The sequence below is a fragment of the Heptranchias perlo genome, chromosome 1 (genome assembly GCF_035084215.1).
Source record: "Heptranchias perlo isolate sHepPer1 chromosome 1, sHepPer1.hap1, whole genome shotgun sequence".
NCBI lineage: Eukaryota > Metazoa > Chordata > Chondrichthyes > Hexanchiformes > Hexanchidae > Heptranchias > Heptranchias perlo.
The window spans coordinates 157,635,332-157,651,608 of record NC_090325.1 but is presented as its reverse complement, the minus strand read 5'-3'; the positions used below and the strand labels follow the sequence as shown (position 1 = coordinate 157,651,608).

General features: G+C 43.9%; 1 protein-coding gene across 7 annotated transcripts in view; it reads right to left on the bottom strand.

Moving 5' to 3' along the window:
• The window catches only part of map9 (microtubule-associated protein 9), a 232,424-nt gene that overhangs the window by 76,667 nt on the left and 139,480 nt on the right, over window positions 1–16,277 (bottom strand). For all 7 annotated transcript variants that reach the window (XM_067992825.1, XM_067992841.1, XM_067992820.1 and 4 more), the window contains one exon: window positions 12,247–12,482. In XM_067992825.1, coding sequence (XP_067848926.1) covers window positions 12,247–12,482 — 236 coding nt within the window. The remainder of the gene's footprint in view (window positions 1–12,246; window positions 12,483–16,277) is intronic.

Sequence of the window (16,277 nt, the reverse complement as noted above, 5' to 3'; positions counted from 1 at the left end):
ATGCGGAGGAGAAGTTGTTGAATGCAGTGGTGACTTTGACAGCGACAGGTAAGAAGATGGTGCTCGGGCCAGCCGGGAGCAGCTCGGCATGAAGGAGGCTGCAAATGTCCACGACTACATGTCGAGTGACTCTGAGCCTTCATGTGCACTGCTGCTCAGAGAGGTCCAGGAAGCTGAGCCTCGGTCTGTGGACCCTGTGGCGAGGGTAGTGCCCTCTGCGGTTGCCCTCCCTTCCTGCTGTGCAGGTGGATGTGTCACAGCACTGTGTTGTGGAGCTCCATGTGTCAGAGGTGGACGGCTTGGCCGGCGAGGCTGGTGATGCTGTTCGCCCTCCGAGGAGGTCATGACTGCAGCTACGGCGGCCCCCATCCGGAAGATGTACATCTGAGGGGGTCCGCAAGGTAGGTACATGTCTCTGGACCCCGGGGTAAGTGTGCAAGTTGGTGAATTTGATTGTCAGGAGGAGGGTGGTGGAGGCCAAACTTTGTCCCAAGTGACAGAGTGGCCTCCTGCACTGAGTGAGGGTCTCTCTCCTTCCCCCCCCCCCCACCTGTCAAATGGACCTTTGCAGCTGCCACAGGCTGACAGCTGCAACACGTCCATTTCAACTGGGAGTGTTTCCCCCTGTATGGGAAACAGTCCCAGTTGTTTGTAAAATCCCACCTCTCCTGACATATTCCCTTAATCAGGTCTGTTACTGACTTGAAATACCAAGGTAAATACTCTCAAGTGGCACCCCGCTGGCTTTAATTGCCTGCGGGAGTCTCACATGCGGGCTGCACGCGCACGTCGGCGCGTCTGTGGGGAACCCGGAAGTGGGCGGGTTGGAGCCAGGCTCCCGACCCGCTCCGGGATTCCCCGATTTTCGGAGCCCCCCCCGCCAGGAACACACCCGATAGCGGGTGCTAAAATAGAGCCCAAAGAGTCTGCAAAGGGATGTCGACAGGTTAAGTGAGTGGGCAAGAAGGTGGCAGATGGAGTATATTGTGGGGAAATGTGAGTTTATTCACTTTGGTAAGAAAATTGGAAAAACAGAATATTTTTTTAAAACGGTGAGAAACTATTAAATGTTGGTGTTCAATGGGATTTGGGTATCCTTGTACACAAGAAACAGGAAGTTAACATGCAGGTACAGCGAGCAATTAGGAAGGCAAATGGTATATTGGCTTTATTGCAAGGGGGTACAAGAGTAAGGAAGTCTTGCTGCAACTGTACAGGGCTTTGGTGAGACCACACCTGGAGTTGTGTGTGCAGTTTTGGTCTCCTTACCTAAGGAAGGATGTACTTGACTTAGAGGCGGTGCAACGAAGGTTTACTAGATTGATTCCTAGGATGAGAGGGTTGTCCTGTGAGGAAAGATTGAGTAGAATGGGCCTATACTCTCTGGAGTTTAGAAGAATGAGAGGTGATCTCATTGAAATATATAAGAATCTAAGAGGGCTTGACAGGGTTGATGCTGCAAGGATGTTTCCCCTGGCTGGACAGTCTAGAACCAGGGGACATAATTTCAGGATAAGGGGTTGGACATTTAGGACTGAGATGAGGAGGAATTTCTTCACTCAGAGGGTGGTGAATATATTCAAGTTGTTGAGCATATTCAAGACTGAGATCGATAGATTTTTGGACTCAAAGGGAATCAAGGTACATGGGGACCTGGTGTTAGCTGTGGCTCAGTTGGTAACCCTCTTGCCTCTGAGTCAGAAGGTCGTGGGTTCAAGACCCATTCCAGAAACTGGAGCCTCATAATCCAGGCTGACACTCCCAGTGCAGTACTGAGGGTGTGCTGTACTGTCAGAGGTTCTGTTTTCTTATAGAAGTAAAGGGAATTAGGGGTTATGGGGAGCGGGCAGGAAATTGGACATGAAGCTGAGTTCGGATCGGTCAATGCCCTGTGGGTGGCGGAGAGGGCCCAGGGGCTATGTGGCCGGGTCCTGCTCCGACTTGTGTTCTTTAGATTTGTGGTTGGGATCAGATCAGCCATGATCTTATTGAATGGCGGAGCAGGCTCGAGGGGCCGATTGGCCTACTCCTGCTCCAATTTCTTATGTTCTTAAAGTGGAGTTGAGGTCGAAGATCATCCACGACCTTAATGAATGGCGGAGCAGGGTCGAGGGGCCGTATATCCTACTCCTGTTCCTATTTCTGATGTTTGTTATGTTCTTACATTTATTGAATGTTTGAAAAGTTTAAAGAAAAATTGAAATATTTATGGATAACATAATGTATAAAATTAGGGAAAAGTGAACACTATATTTCAGTGGTTTGTTATCTAGCAGTACTGCCTTAATTGAAAACTCTTCTGGGATTTTCTGTTGCACACATCAACCATGGATCACTTACAAATATAACACATACCGTACAATACTTTTCAACAATAACAGCCTATATATACTTTCTTCACGACGGCTCAAAATTAAGGGAAGCCAAGAGATAGAATACAAACCTACCTATCCATACTCTCACTGATAAGCAAGGATTTTTGTGCAAAACAGGAAGATCACACAGCAGGGAGCAGTGAGGATGGGAGCACTGATCATCAATAGGGAGCAGAGAGGAGGGGGGCACTGATCATCAATAGGGAGCAATGAGGGGGGCACTGATCTTCTGTGGGGAGCAGTGAGGGAGGGCACTGATCAGCTGTAGGGAGCAGTGAGGGAGGGCCATTGCTCATCTGTAGGGAGCAGTGAGGGAGGGCCATTGCTCATCTGTAGGGAGCAGTGAGGGAGGGCAGCACTGATCATCTATAGGGAGCAGTGAGGGGGGCACTGATCTTCTGTAGGGAGCAGTGAGGGAGGGCACTGATCATCTAGAGTGAGCAGTGAGGGAGTAGTACGGAACATCTGTAGGGAGCTGAGAGAAGGGGGTGCTGAACATCTGTCGGGTGCAGTGAGGGGAGGTGGTGAGCATTCATCATCTGTAGGGACCAGTGAGGGGGGGTGGGGGAGAAGCACTGATAAGAACATAAGAATTAGGAGCAGGAGTAGGCCATACGGCCCCTCAAGCTTACTCCACCATTCAATAAGATCATGGCTGATCTTTGACCTCAACTCCACTTTCCCGCCCAATTCCCATATCCCTTGATTCCACTAGAGCCAAAAAAAAAATCTATCTATCTCAGCCATGAATACGCTCAATGACTCAGCATCCACAGCCCTTTGGGGTAGAGAATTCCAAAGATTCACAACCCTCTGAGTGAAGAAATTCATCCTCATCCCAGTCTTAAATGGCCAACCCCTTATCCTGAGATTATGACCCCCAGTTCTAGACCACCAGCCAGGGGAAATAACCTCTCAGCATCAACCCTGTCAAGTCACCTCATAATCTTATATGTTTCTATGAGATCATCGCTCATTCTTCTAAACTCCAGAGAATATAGGCCCATTTTACTCAATCAATCTAGTCCACCTTCGTTGGATCGCCTCTAAGGCAAGAATATCCTTCTTTAGGTAAGGAGACCAAAACTGCACACAGTATTCCAGGTGTGGTCTCACCAAAGCCCTTTACAATTGTAACAAGACTTCTTTACTCTTGTACTCAATCCCCCTTGCAATAAAGGATAACATACCATTTGCCTTCCTAATTGCTTGCTGTACCTCCATGATAACTTTCTGTGTTTCTTGTACAAGGACACCAACATTTAATAGTTTCTCACCATCTAAAAAATATTGTTTTTCTTGTCTTCCTACCAAAGTGAATAACCTCACAATTCCCCACATTATACTTCATCTGCCACCTTCTTGCCCACTCATCTAACCTGTCTATATCCCTTTCCTGTCCTCCTCACAGCTTACTTTCCCATCTACCTTTGTATCGTCAGCAAACTTCGATGCATTACACTCGGTCCCCTCATCTAAGTCATTAATATAGATTGTAAATAGTTGAGGCCCAAACACTGATCTTTGTGGCACTCCACTAGTTACAGCCTGCCAATCTGAAAATGATCCATTTATCCATACTCTGTTTTCTGTCCGTTAACCAATCCTCTATCCCTCCAACCCCAAGAGCCCTTATCTTGCGTAACAGCCTTTTATGTGGCAGCTTATCGACTGCCTTTTGGAAATCCTTTGTCTACCCTGCTCTAACAAAGTTGTTAAACACGATTTCCCTTTTATAAAACCATGTTGACTTTGCCTAATCATATTATGATTTTCTAAGTGCCCTGTTACCACATGCTTAATAATGGATTCTAGCATTTTCCCAACATCTGATGTGAGACTAACTGGCCTGTAGTTCCCTGTTTTCTGTCTTCCCTCCTTCCTTGAATAGCGGGGTTACATTTGCTACCTTCCAATTCGCTAGGACCGTTCTAGACTCTAGGGAATTTTGGAAGATCACAACCAATGCATCCACTGTGTCTCCAGCCACCTCTTTTAGAACCCTAGGATGTAGGCCATCAGGTCCAGGGAATTTGTCGGCTTTTAGTCCCATTAGTTTCTCAAATACATTTTCTCTACTGATATTAATTGTTGTAAGTTCCTCACTCACATTTGCCCCTTGGTTTCCCACTATTTTTGGTATGCTTTTTGTGTCTTCTACTGTGAAGACAGATACAAAATATTTGTTTAACGTCTCTGCCATTTACTTATTCCCCATTATAATTTCTCCTGTCTCAGCCTCTAAGGGATCAACTTTTACTTTTGCTACTCTCTTTTTTACATACTTGTAGAAGCTCTTACAATCTGTTTTTATATTTCATTTTCATATTCCATTTTCTCCCTTTTTAATCAATTTTTTGGTGATCCTTTGCTGGTTTCTAAAACTCTCCTAATCCTCAGGCTTACAACTATTCTTCGCAGCACTGTAAGCCTCTTCTTTTAATCTAATACTATCCTTAACTTCTTTAGTTAGCCACGGATGAATCGCTTTTCCTGTGGGGTTTCACTTCTTAATGGAATGTATATTCGTTGAGAATTCTGAAATATCTCTTTAAATGTCTGCCACTGCTTATCTACTGTCATACCTTTTAATCTAATTCCTCTGTAATCACCAGGCATTGTTCTGTGATTATATAGGCGGTGCATTTGTGGAACCCTGACGAAGGAGGAAAGCTCCGAAAGCTTGTGATTTAAAATAAAGCTGTTGGACTACAACCTGGTGTTGTAAGACTCCTTACATTTGTCCACCCCAGTCCATCACCGGCATCTCCACATCACACTTTAGCTAACTCGCCCCTCATACCTATGTAATTGGCATTATTTAAGTTTAAGACTCTAGTTTCAGACTTAAGTATGTCACTCTCAAAAGCAATGTGAAATTTTATCATCACTCTTCGCCAGAGGATACTTTACGATGAGATTACTAATTAACCCTGTCTCATTACACAATACAAGATGTAAAATAGCCTGTTCCCTGGTTGGTTCCATGACGTACTGTTCATACAATCATCATAGAATCATAGAAAATTACGGCACAGAAGGAGGCCATTCGGCCAACCGTGTCTGTGCCGGATGAAAAAGAGCTATCCAGCATAATCCCACTTTCCAGAACTTGGTCCATAGCCCTCTAGGTTACGGCACTTCAAGAGCTCATCCAAGTACTTTTTAAATGAGTGGAGGGTTTCTGCCTCTACCGCCCTTTCAGGCAGTGAGATCCAGACCCCCATCACCCTCTGGGTGACAAAAATTTCTCCTCAGCTCCCCTCTAATCGTTCCACCAATTACCTTAAATCTATACCTCTTGGTCTGCTAAGGGAAATAGGTCCTCCCAGTCCACTCTATCTAGTCCAGTCATAATTTTATATACCTCAGTTAAATCTCCCCTCAGCCTCCTTTGTTCCAAAGAAAACAACCCCAGCCTATCCAATCTTTTCTCATAGCTAAAATTTTCCAGCCCTGGCAATATCCTCGTAAATCTCCTCTGTACCCTCTCTAGTGCAATCACATTTTTCCTGTAACCAGAACTATACGCAGTACTCAAGCTGTGACCTAACCAATGATTTATACAATTCTAGGATAACCTCCCTGCTCTTATATTCTATGCCTCGGTTAATAAAGGAAAGTATCCCATATGCCTTTTTAACCACCTTATCTACCTGTCCTGCTACCTTCAGAGATCTGTGGACATGCACTCCAAGGTCCCTCACTTCCTCTACACCTCTCAGTATCCTCCCATTTATTGTGTACTCCCTTGCCTATTTGCCCTCCCCAAATCCATTACCTCACACTTCTCCGGATTGAACTCAGTTTGCCACTTTTCTGCCCACCTGAACAGTCCACTGATATCTTTCTGCAGTCGACAGCTTTCCTCCCCACTATCAACCACACGACCAATTTTTATATCATCTGCAAACTTCTTGATCAAGTCCCCCATATTCAAGACCAAATCATTAATACGTACCACAAAAAGCAAGGGACCTAGTACTGAGCCTTGCAGACCCACTGGAAAAATCCTTCCAGTCGCAAAAACACCTGTCAACCATTACCCTTTGCTTCTTGCCACTGAGCCAATTTTGGATCCAAGTAGCCACTTTCCTTGGATCCCAAGGGCTTTTACTTTTCAGGCCAGTCTGCCATGTGGGACCTTGTCAAAAGCATTGCTAAAATCCATGTAGACGACATCAAATGCATTACCCTCATCGACCCTCCTTGTTACCTCCTCAAAAAATTGAAACAAGTTAGTCAGACATGACCTTCCCTTTACAAATCCATGCTGACTCTCCTTGATTAACCGGGGGCTTTCTAAATGATGATTTATGCTGTCCCTCAGAATCAATTCCAATAATTTGTCCACCACCGAGGTTAGACAGACTGGCCTATAATTACTCGGTCTATCTCTTTTTCCCTTTTTAAACAGTACAATGTTAACAGTCCTCCAACCATCCGGCATCGCGCCTGTAGCCAGTGAGGATTGGAAAATGATGGTCAGAGCCTCCACTATTTCCTCCCTTGCTTCTCATAACAGCCTGGGATACATTTCATCCGGGCCTGGTGATTTATCTACTTTCAAAGATGCTAATCCCTTTAATACTTCCTCTCTCTCTATGTTTATCCCATCCAATATTTCACAGTCCTCCTTAACTACAATCTCTGCACTGTCCCCCTCTTTAGTGAAGACAGACGCAAAGTATTCATTAAGAACCATACCCACATCGTCTGCCTCCACACATAGGTTACCTTTTTGGTCTCCAATAGACGCTACTCTTTCCTTAGTTATCCTCTTGCTCTTTATGTATTTTTGGGTTTTCCTTAATTTTACATGCTCTTTCCTTTCCTAATTTCCTTTTTAATTTCACCCCTGCACTTTCTATGCTCTTCTAGGCTTTCTGCAGTATTGAGCTTTTGGTGTCTAACATAAGCTTTCCTTTTTTGCCTTATCTTACCCTGTATGCTCCTTGTCATTCAGGGGTGTCTAGATTTGGCAGTCCCACCCTTTATCTTTGTGGGAATATGTTTACTCTGAACCCCTTGAATCTCCCCCTTGAATGCCTCCCATTGCTCTGACACTGATTTACCTTCAAGTAGCTGATTCCAGTCCACCTTTGCTAAATCACTTTTCAGCTTAGTTAAATTGGCCTTTCCTCAATTTAGAACTTTTATTCCTGTTCTATCTTTGTCCTTTTCAATAACTATGCTAAATCTAACTGAATTATGATCACGACCAGCAAAATGTTCTCCCACTGATACTCCTTCCATCTGCCCAGCTTCATTCCCTAAATCTAGAACTGCCCCCCCTCTTAGGAACATAGGAATAGGAGTAGGCCATTCAGCCCCTCGTGCCTGCTCCGCCATTTGATAAGATCATGGCTGATCTCTGATTTAACTCAATATACCCGCCTTTGGCACATATCCCTTAATAGCTTTGGTTGCCAAAAAGCTATCTATCTCACATTTAAGTTTAGCAATTGAGCTAGTATCAATTGCCGTTTGCGGAGGAGAGTTCCAAACTTCTACCACCCTTTGTATGCAGAAATGTTTTCTAATCTCACTCCTGAAAGGTCTGGCTTTAATTTTTAGACTGTGCCCCCTACTCCTAGAATCCCTAACCAGCGGAAATAGTTTCTCTCGATCCACCCTATCTGTTCCCCTTAATATCTTATAAACTTCGATCAGATCACCTCTTAACCTTCGAAACTCTAGAAAATACAACCCCAATTTGTGTAATCTCTCCTCGTAACTTAACCCATGAAGGCCGGGTATCATTCTAGTAAACCTACGCTGTACTCCCTCCAAGGCCAATATGTCCTTCCGAAGGTGCGGTGCCCAGAACTGCTCACAGTACTCCAGGTGCGGTCTAACCAGGGTTTTGTATAGCTGCAGCATAACTTCTGCCCCCTTGTACTCTAGTCCTCTAGATATAAAGGCTAGCATTCCATTAGCCTTCTTGATTATTTTCTGCACCTGTTCATGACACTTCAATGATCTATGTACCTGAACCCCTAGGTCCCTTTGGACATCCACGGTTTTTAACTTTTTACCATTTAGAAAGTACCCTGTTCTATCCTTTTTTGATCCAAAGTGGATGACCTCACGTTTGTCTACATTGAATTCCATCTGCCACAGTTTTGCCCATTCACCTAATCTATCAATATCCTTTTGTAATTTTATGTTTTCATCTCCGTTGCTTACAATGCCACCAATCTTTGTGTCATTGGCAAACTTAGATATAATACTTTTTATGCCTTCATCTAAGTCGTTAATAAATATTGTGAATAATTGAGGCCCCAAGACAGATCCCTGCAGGACTCCACTAATCACATCCTGACAACGTGAGTACCTACCCATTATCCCGACTCTCTGTCGCCTTTCGCTCAGCCAACTTCCTAACCAAGTCCGTACTTTTCCCTCGATTCCATGGGCTTCTATCTTAGCTAACGGTCTCTTATGTGGGACCTTATCAAATGGCTTCTGGAAGTCCATATAAATAACATCCATTGACATTCGCCTGTCCACTACTTTAGTCACCTCTTCAAAAAATTCAATCAGGTTTGTCAGGCACGACCCACCTTTCACAAATCCATGCGGGCTCTCTCTGGTTAACTGAAAATTCTCGAGGTGTTCAGTCACCCTATCCTTAATTATAGACTCCAGCATTTTCCCCACAACAGATGTTAGGCTAACTGGTCTATAATTCCCTGGTTTCCCTCTCTCTCCTTTCTTAAAAAGCGGAATGACATGTGCAATTTTCCCATCCAGAGGGACAGTTCCTGAATTTACAGGACTTTGAAAGATTATAGTTAGGCTCTTGTTGGGCTTGCGACGTACTGGCTAAAAAAGTTCTCCTGAATGCAATTTAAGAATTCTGCGCCCTCTACACCTTTTGCACTGATTGTATCCCAGTTAATATTAGGGCAGTTGAAATCCCCTATAATTACTGTCCTATTGTTTTTGCACTTGTTCCAGGAAACTGTCTCGAATGCATTCCATGAACTCGTCCTCCAGACTACCTTTAGCAATTTGATTTGCCCAACCGATATGAAGATTAAAGTTCCCCACTATTACTGGATTACCTTTGTTGCAAACTCCTATTATTTCTTGATTAATATTCTGTGCAATAGTATAGCTACTGATAAGGAGCCTATAAACTACTCCCACCAGTGTTTTCTGCCCTTTGTTATTTCTTATCTCCACCCATACTGATTCTACTTCCCATCTTCCGAGCCAACATCCTTTCTCAATACTGTCCTTATGTCATTCTTTACTATCATGGCTACCCCCGCCTCCTTTTCCATTCTGCCTGTCTTTCCGAAATGTCAAGTACCCAACCTTGGTCACCTTGCAACTGCGTCTCTGTAATGGCTATTCAATCAAACCCATTTATCTCTATATGTGCCACTAATTTGTCTATCTTGTTCCAAATGCTTTGTGCATTCAGATAAAGAGCCTTAAATTTTAACATTTTACCATTATTCCCTGCTTTGATCTTATTCGTTGATGCACTATTTCTGTTAAACTCTGTCCCTTCCTGTCACACTCTGATGATTTGTAGGGAGCAGTGAGGGAGGGGCACAGATCATTTGTAGGGAGCAGTTAGGGGAGGCACAAATTACCTTTGCGGACCAGTGAGGGGGGGGGAGCACTGATGATCTGTAGGAAACAGTGAGGAAGGGGGGGCATTGACCATCTGTAGGAAGCAGCAAGGAGGTGGGGGTCGGGGTGGGGGGGGAGCACTGATCATCTGTAGTGATCAATAAGTGGGGGGAGAACTCATCATCAGCAGGGAGAAGTGAGGGGGGGCATTGACCATCCAAAGGAAGCCATGGTGGGGGGAGCAATAAACATCTGTTGGGACCAATGAAGGGCGGGCAAGCACTGATCATCGGTAAGCACCAGTGAAGGGTGGGGGGGGGGCACTGATTATCTAGAGGGAGCAGTGAGGGGGTGGGGGCACAGATCATTTGTAGGGAGCGGTGAGGAGGTTGGTGGGGGGAAACATTAATCATCTGTCACAACCAATGAGTAAGGGGGGGGGGGGGGAACTGATCATTTGTAGGGAACAGTGAGGGGAGGGGGAGAACCGATCATTTGAAGGGACAAACGAGGGGGGACAATGATCATCTCTCAGAACCAGTGAAGGGAACAATGAAGATCTGTAGGGACCATTGCGGGGGTGGGGGGGAAGCACTGATAATCTATAGCAAGCAGTGAGGGGCGGGGGCACTGATAATATGTAGGTAGCAGTGAGCCGGGGGGAGAACAGATCACCTGTGTGGAGCAGGGAGGGAGGCAATCATTATTTGTAGGGAACATTGAGAGGGGGCACTGGTCATATGTAGGAAGCAGTGAGGGGACACTGATCATCTGTAGGGACCAATGATAGGGGGAGCATTAATCATCTGTCGGGAGCAGTGAGGGGGAGGCACTGATCATCAGTAGGGAGCAGTGAGTGAGGAGCACTGATCATCAGTAGGGAGCATTGAGGTGGGGGGGGGTCACTGATCGTCTGAAGGGAACAGTAAGAAAGTGTCATAATGATCAGCTTTAAGGAAGAGGCGCCTCTAATATATGGCTTCCCTTTTATTGAGTTATTCTTAAGCTGACAAAAGATTTGAAGAAAATGAGAAGCAGAAGCGAAAACCAATAAATTACTTGTATGGTAGGGTTTTCTTCAATTCTTTGAATTGAAATCTCCTCCTACAGGCCTGGGTCTAGGCCACTGCAGAAAAAAAAATCAAGGGACAATCTGGATTTTCGACCCACTAACTGTAATTGTACCCATTTTGACCACAGTCCCTTAAAGATGTTTTTGATTCCTGTGAGGTCATGCCATCAAAATGTCACTTACATGACCATTTTTCCCCCCAGAGGAAGTGGCAGTCATCAACAGCACTGAGGAGATGGTGAGGTGTTAGGTTGCTTTAATTTGAAGAATGAAAAAGATTGTAACAGCTGGATAACTCTTTCTTGTTCATTCTTGCATCTTTGATCAAGTAATGATCCAGGAGGAATAAGGCCCTTTTAAGGTGCTGTTATATTACAGGATCAGACAACAAGATGCTTACAGGTCTCTTTGATAGATGTACTCTATTATAAGCATCACAGTTTTCAGGGAGCTGATAGAGTAATAGATCCCCACAAATGTGCCATCAAGTTAAGGGTACTGGTTTCAGTAAAGTAAATGCAAGGATTCCATCCCTGCATTCATACTACTAAACAGCTGGGTTTTCACACTTAAACAATGGAGCCCAGTGAAGCTGGCAGCCAGTTGAAAACTAAAAATTGGAGACCACCACAAGAAATCCACTAGGGGTAATTTTCACCTTCATCATTTGGAATGGTGAACTGGTGGAGAACCAACCCAATTTTAATTTCCTTTGATTTTAATGGAATTAAAAATTGTCCGGGTTCTGTAAAGGGCAGGCAATCTGCTTCACTGGTTTATCACTGAAGTGGTGAAGATGAAAATTACCCCTACTCTCCCTGGCCAATGTAAAAGTACTTTTAAATAAAATGAGACACTTGCAAGTAAAACAGATTTGCCACCTCAGGATTGTCCTTTAAAAGTAAAATCAAGTGTTTAGCAAAGGGGTGAAGATTGCTTCGGGAATGTGTCTTGAGATGCTCTCAACTGAGACTCTTTTGAGCTTAGCCCAACAAGTGGAAGCTGACCAATAGAATGCATTTTAATAGTAACAGCATAAATTCTGATGTGATTTTCCTAGTAAAAATATCCTTGACAGCATACATAAAAATGAGGTTTATTTTATGAGAAAATTACAATTTTAAACAGTGCATCATTGTTAAAAATAATAGGTAGTAATTTCTAAAGAATTATTGCAATTATAAGGACATAGCATTTAAAAATAATTACCTTGGGTTTTAAAGAATTCTCCTGTAAAGATTCTCTTATGGCATGATTAGTGGCACACTGTACCATGCATTGGTTGGGTTTAAGAGCTGAAGATTGCCCATTAGCTTCTTCCTGTGAGAATCGCTCTGTTTTTTTTGTGTTCACTTCATCATTCGTATCTTGAATTAGCTCCTTAAGAGTGAGTGATTTCTTTTCACTGCTTTTACTATTGACACCGGTGTCTGTGAGATCTTCATCTGCATCAAACATAATAATGATAAAATTATCCAAAAGTTTTACAAATATGTTAGTTGGTGATTGATAGAATGTTAATAAACAATTGTTTTTTTTCTCCCGTGTTCAATTTTTAACTTTTGCATGACAATCAATTAAAAGCACTATATCAGAGCTGGTGTAATTGATGTTTTTTTTTTCTAACAGCACCCTCAAAATGTAAGGAATTGCTCAGATCCTTCTAAGTTCAAGGTAGCACATTAGAATTTTCAATTTAGAGTTTTCTTCGTTGTAATTCAGTAGCTGAAAATTGGCACTCATTAAACATGCAGCTGCTGAATTTATTATCTGTCAAGATTTGAAAGTGCACCTGTAGCAATACTTTCATTTTGAAGCTTTCAAGACTATTTATGTGCTAATAATGGTAACTTTAGATCCCTATAAAAGTATTTATCAATATCAAATCTTTAAAAGCTGGAATTAGTCAATTTATATTCTCTGCAGGAAACTTTGAAGAAATCTGTCTTTTTCTAAGTGGAATACATTAATACAAGCACACAAACAGTACTGTGGGGGAGGGTTTAAACTAATTTGGCTGGGGGATGGACACAAGGATGAAACATTAGAGAGGAGAAACAAGGTGCTCAGAGGACTGAGCAGGACAAGTAGCACTAGAGTAAAGAATAGTTCAGAAATGGGAGAGATCAGACAGGGGTAAATACGAGGCAGTCGAAGATGAGATTGGAGTGCATGTGCGTAAATGCACATAGCAAGGTAAATAAGATTGGTGAGCTGCAGGCTTAAGCCGCCACATGATACAGTGGCAATAACAGAGACCTGGCTCAAAGAAATGGAGGATTGGGTACTTAATATTCCCGCCTACAGTTATTCAGGAAAGATAGGGAAGAAAAGAGAGGGGGGGGGGGGTGTGGTGGCAGTATTGATCAAAGAAACTATTATAGCACTGGAAAGGGATGATGTCATTGAGGGGTCAAAAACAGAATCTATTTGGTTAAAATTAAGGAACAATAGAGGAGCTATTATGCTACTGTGTGCATATTATAGGCCACGTATAGAGGAGCAAATTTGCAGGCAAAGTACAGAAAGATGCAAGAACTATACAGTAGTGATAATGGGGGACTTCAATTATTGCAATAAAGACTGGGACAGTGACAGTGTAAACAGCAAAGAGGAGGAGGAATTCCTGAAATGTGTTCAAGACAAATTTTTGCAACAGTGTGTTTTCAGTCCAACCAGGAAGGAAATAACGCTGGATCTAGTTCTGGAAACGAAGTGGGGCAGGTGGAGCACTTCAGTGGGGGAGCATTTGGGAACAGTGATCATAATTTAGAATAGTTATGGAATAGGACAAGGAACAATCAAATGTGAAAATGCTTAACTGGAGGAGGGCAAATTTCAGTGAGTTAAAAAGGGATCTTGTTCAGGTGGATTGGAATCAAAAATTGGTAGGCAAAGCAGTAATTGAACAATGGGAGGCCTTCAAGGTGGAGTTGGTTTGGGTGCAGAGTAGACACATCTCTACAAGGAGGAAAGGAAGAACATCGAAAGCTCGAGCTCCCTGGATGACAAAAGATATAGAGATTAAAATGAAACAGAAAAAGGCAGCTTATCACGTATGTACATTTCATAATACAGTAAAGAACCAGGCTGAATACAGACAGTACAGAGGAGATTTAAAATAGGGAATCAGAGGGGCAAAGAGAGAGTATGAGAATAGATTAGAAAAGGGAACCTAAAAGTCTTTTGTAAACATATAAATAGTAAAAGGGTAGTCAAAGGAAGGGTGGAACCGATTAGGGACCAAAAAGGAGATCTTCTTGTGGAGGCATAGGGCATGGCTGAGGCAGTAAACGAATACTTCACTTTCGTCTTCACCAGAAAAGATGTTGCCATTGTAGCAGTAAAGGAGGAGGTAGTAGCGATATTGGATAGGATAAAAATAGATGAGGAGGAAGTACTTAAAAGATTGGCACTACTCAAAGTAGAAAAGTAACCCAGTCCTGATGGGATGCATCCTAGGTTACTGAGGGAAATTGCGGAGGCTCTGGCCACAATCTTCCAATCCTCCTTAGATGTGGGGCTGGTGCCTGAGGACTGGAGGATTGCAAATGGTACATCCTTGTTCAAAAAAGGGGAGAAGGATAAACCCGACAATTTCAGGCCAGTCAGCCTAACATCGGTGGTGGGGTAACGTTTAGATACAATAATCCGGGTTAAATTAATTGGCACTTGGAAAAGTATGAGCTAATCAATGAAAGTCAGCACAGATTTGTCAAAGGAAAATCGTGTTTGACTAACTTTATTGAGTTTTTTGATGAAGTAAAGGAGAGAGTGGATTAGAAGTATTTTTGTCCATAATACTTCAATTACAGTACCACAAAAACATGAAGCTAGACATAATGACAAGGCTGAAGCGTTTGCAACCATCTTCAGCCAGAAGTGCCGAGTGGATGATCCATCTCGGCTTCCTCCCAATATCCCTACCATCACAGAAGCCAGTCTTCAGCCAATTCGATTCACTCCACGTGATATCAAGAAATGGCTGAGTGCACTGGATACAGCAAAGGCTATGGGCCCCGACAACATCCCAGCTGTAGTGCTGAAGACTTGTGCTCCAGAACTAGCTGCGCCTCCAGCCAAGCTGTTCCAGTACAGCTACAACACTGGCATCTACCAGACAATGTGGAAAATTGCCCAGGTATGTCCTGTCCACAAAAAGCAGGACAAATCCAACACGGCCAATTACCACCCCATCAGTCTACTCTCAATCATCAGCAAAGTGATGGAAGGTGTCGTCGACAGTGCTATCAAGCGGCACTTACTCACCAATAACCTGCTCACTGAGGCTCAGTTTGGGTTCTGCCAGGACTACTCGGCTCCAGACCTCATTACAGCCTTGGTCCAAACATGGACAAAAGAGCTGAATTCCAGAAGTGAGGTGAGAGTGACTGCCCTTGACATCAAGGCAGCATTTGACCGAGTGTGGCACCAAGGAGCCCTTGTAAAATTGAAGGCAATGGGAATCAGGGGGAAAACTCTCCAGTGGTTGGAGTCATACCTAGCAAAAAGGAAGGTGGTAGTGGTTGTTGGAGGCCAATCATCTCAGCCCCAGGTCATTGCTGCAGGAGTTCTTCAGGGCAGTGTCCTAGGCCCAACCATCTTCAGCTGCTTCATCAATGACCTTCCCTCCATCATAAGGTCAGAAATGGGGATGCTCACTGATGATTGCACAGTGCTCAGTTCCATTCGCAACCCCTCAAATAATGAAGCAGTCCGAGCCCGCATGCAGCAAGACCTGGACAACATTCAGGCTTGGGCTGATAAGTGGCAAGTAACATTCGCGCCAGACAAGTGCCAGGCAACGACTGTCTCCAACAAGAGAGAGTCTAACCACCTCCCCATGACATTACCATCGCCGAATCCCCCACCATCAACATCCTGGGGGTCACCATTGACCAGAAACTTAACTGGACCAGCCATATAAATACTGTGGCTACAAGAGCAGGTTTGAGGCTGGGTATTCTGCAGCGAGTGACTCACCTCCTGACTCCCCAAGCCTTTCCACCATTTACAAGGCACAAGTCAGCAGTGTGATGGAATACTCTCCACTTGCTTGGATGAGTGCAGCTCCAACAACACTCAAGAAGCTGGACACCATCCAGGACAAAGCAGCCCATTTGATTGGCACCCCATCCACCGCCCTAAACATTCACCCCCTTCACCACCAGCGCACAGTGAATGCACTGCAGCAACTCACCAAGGCTTCTTCAACAGCACCTCACAAACCCACGACCTCT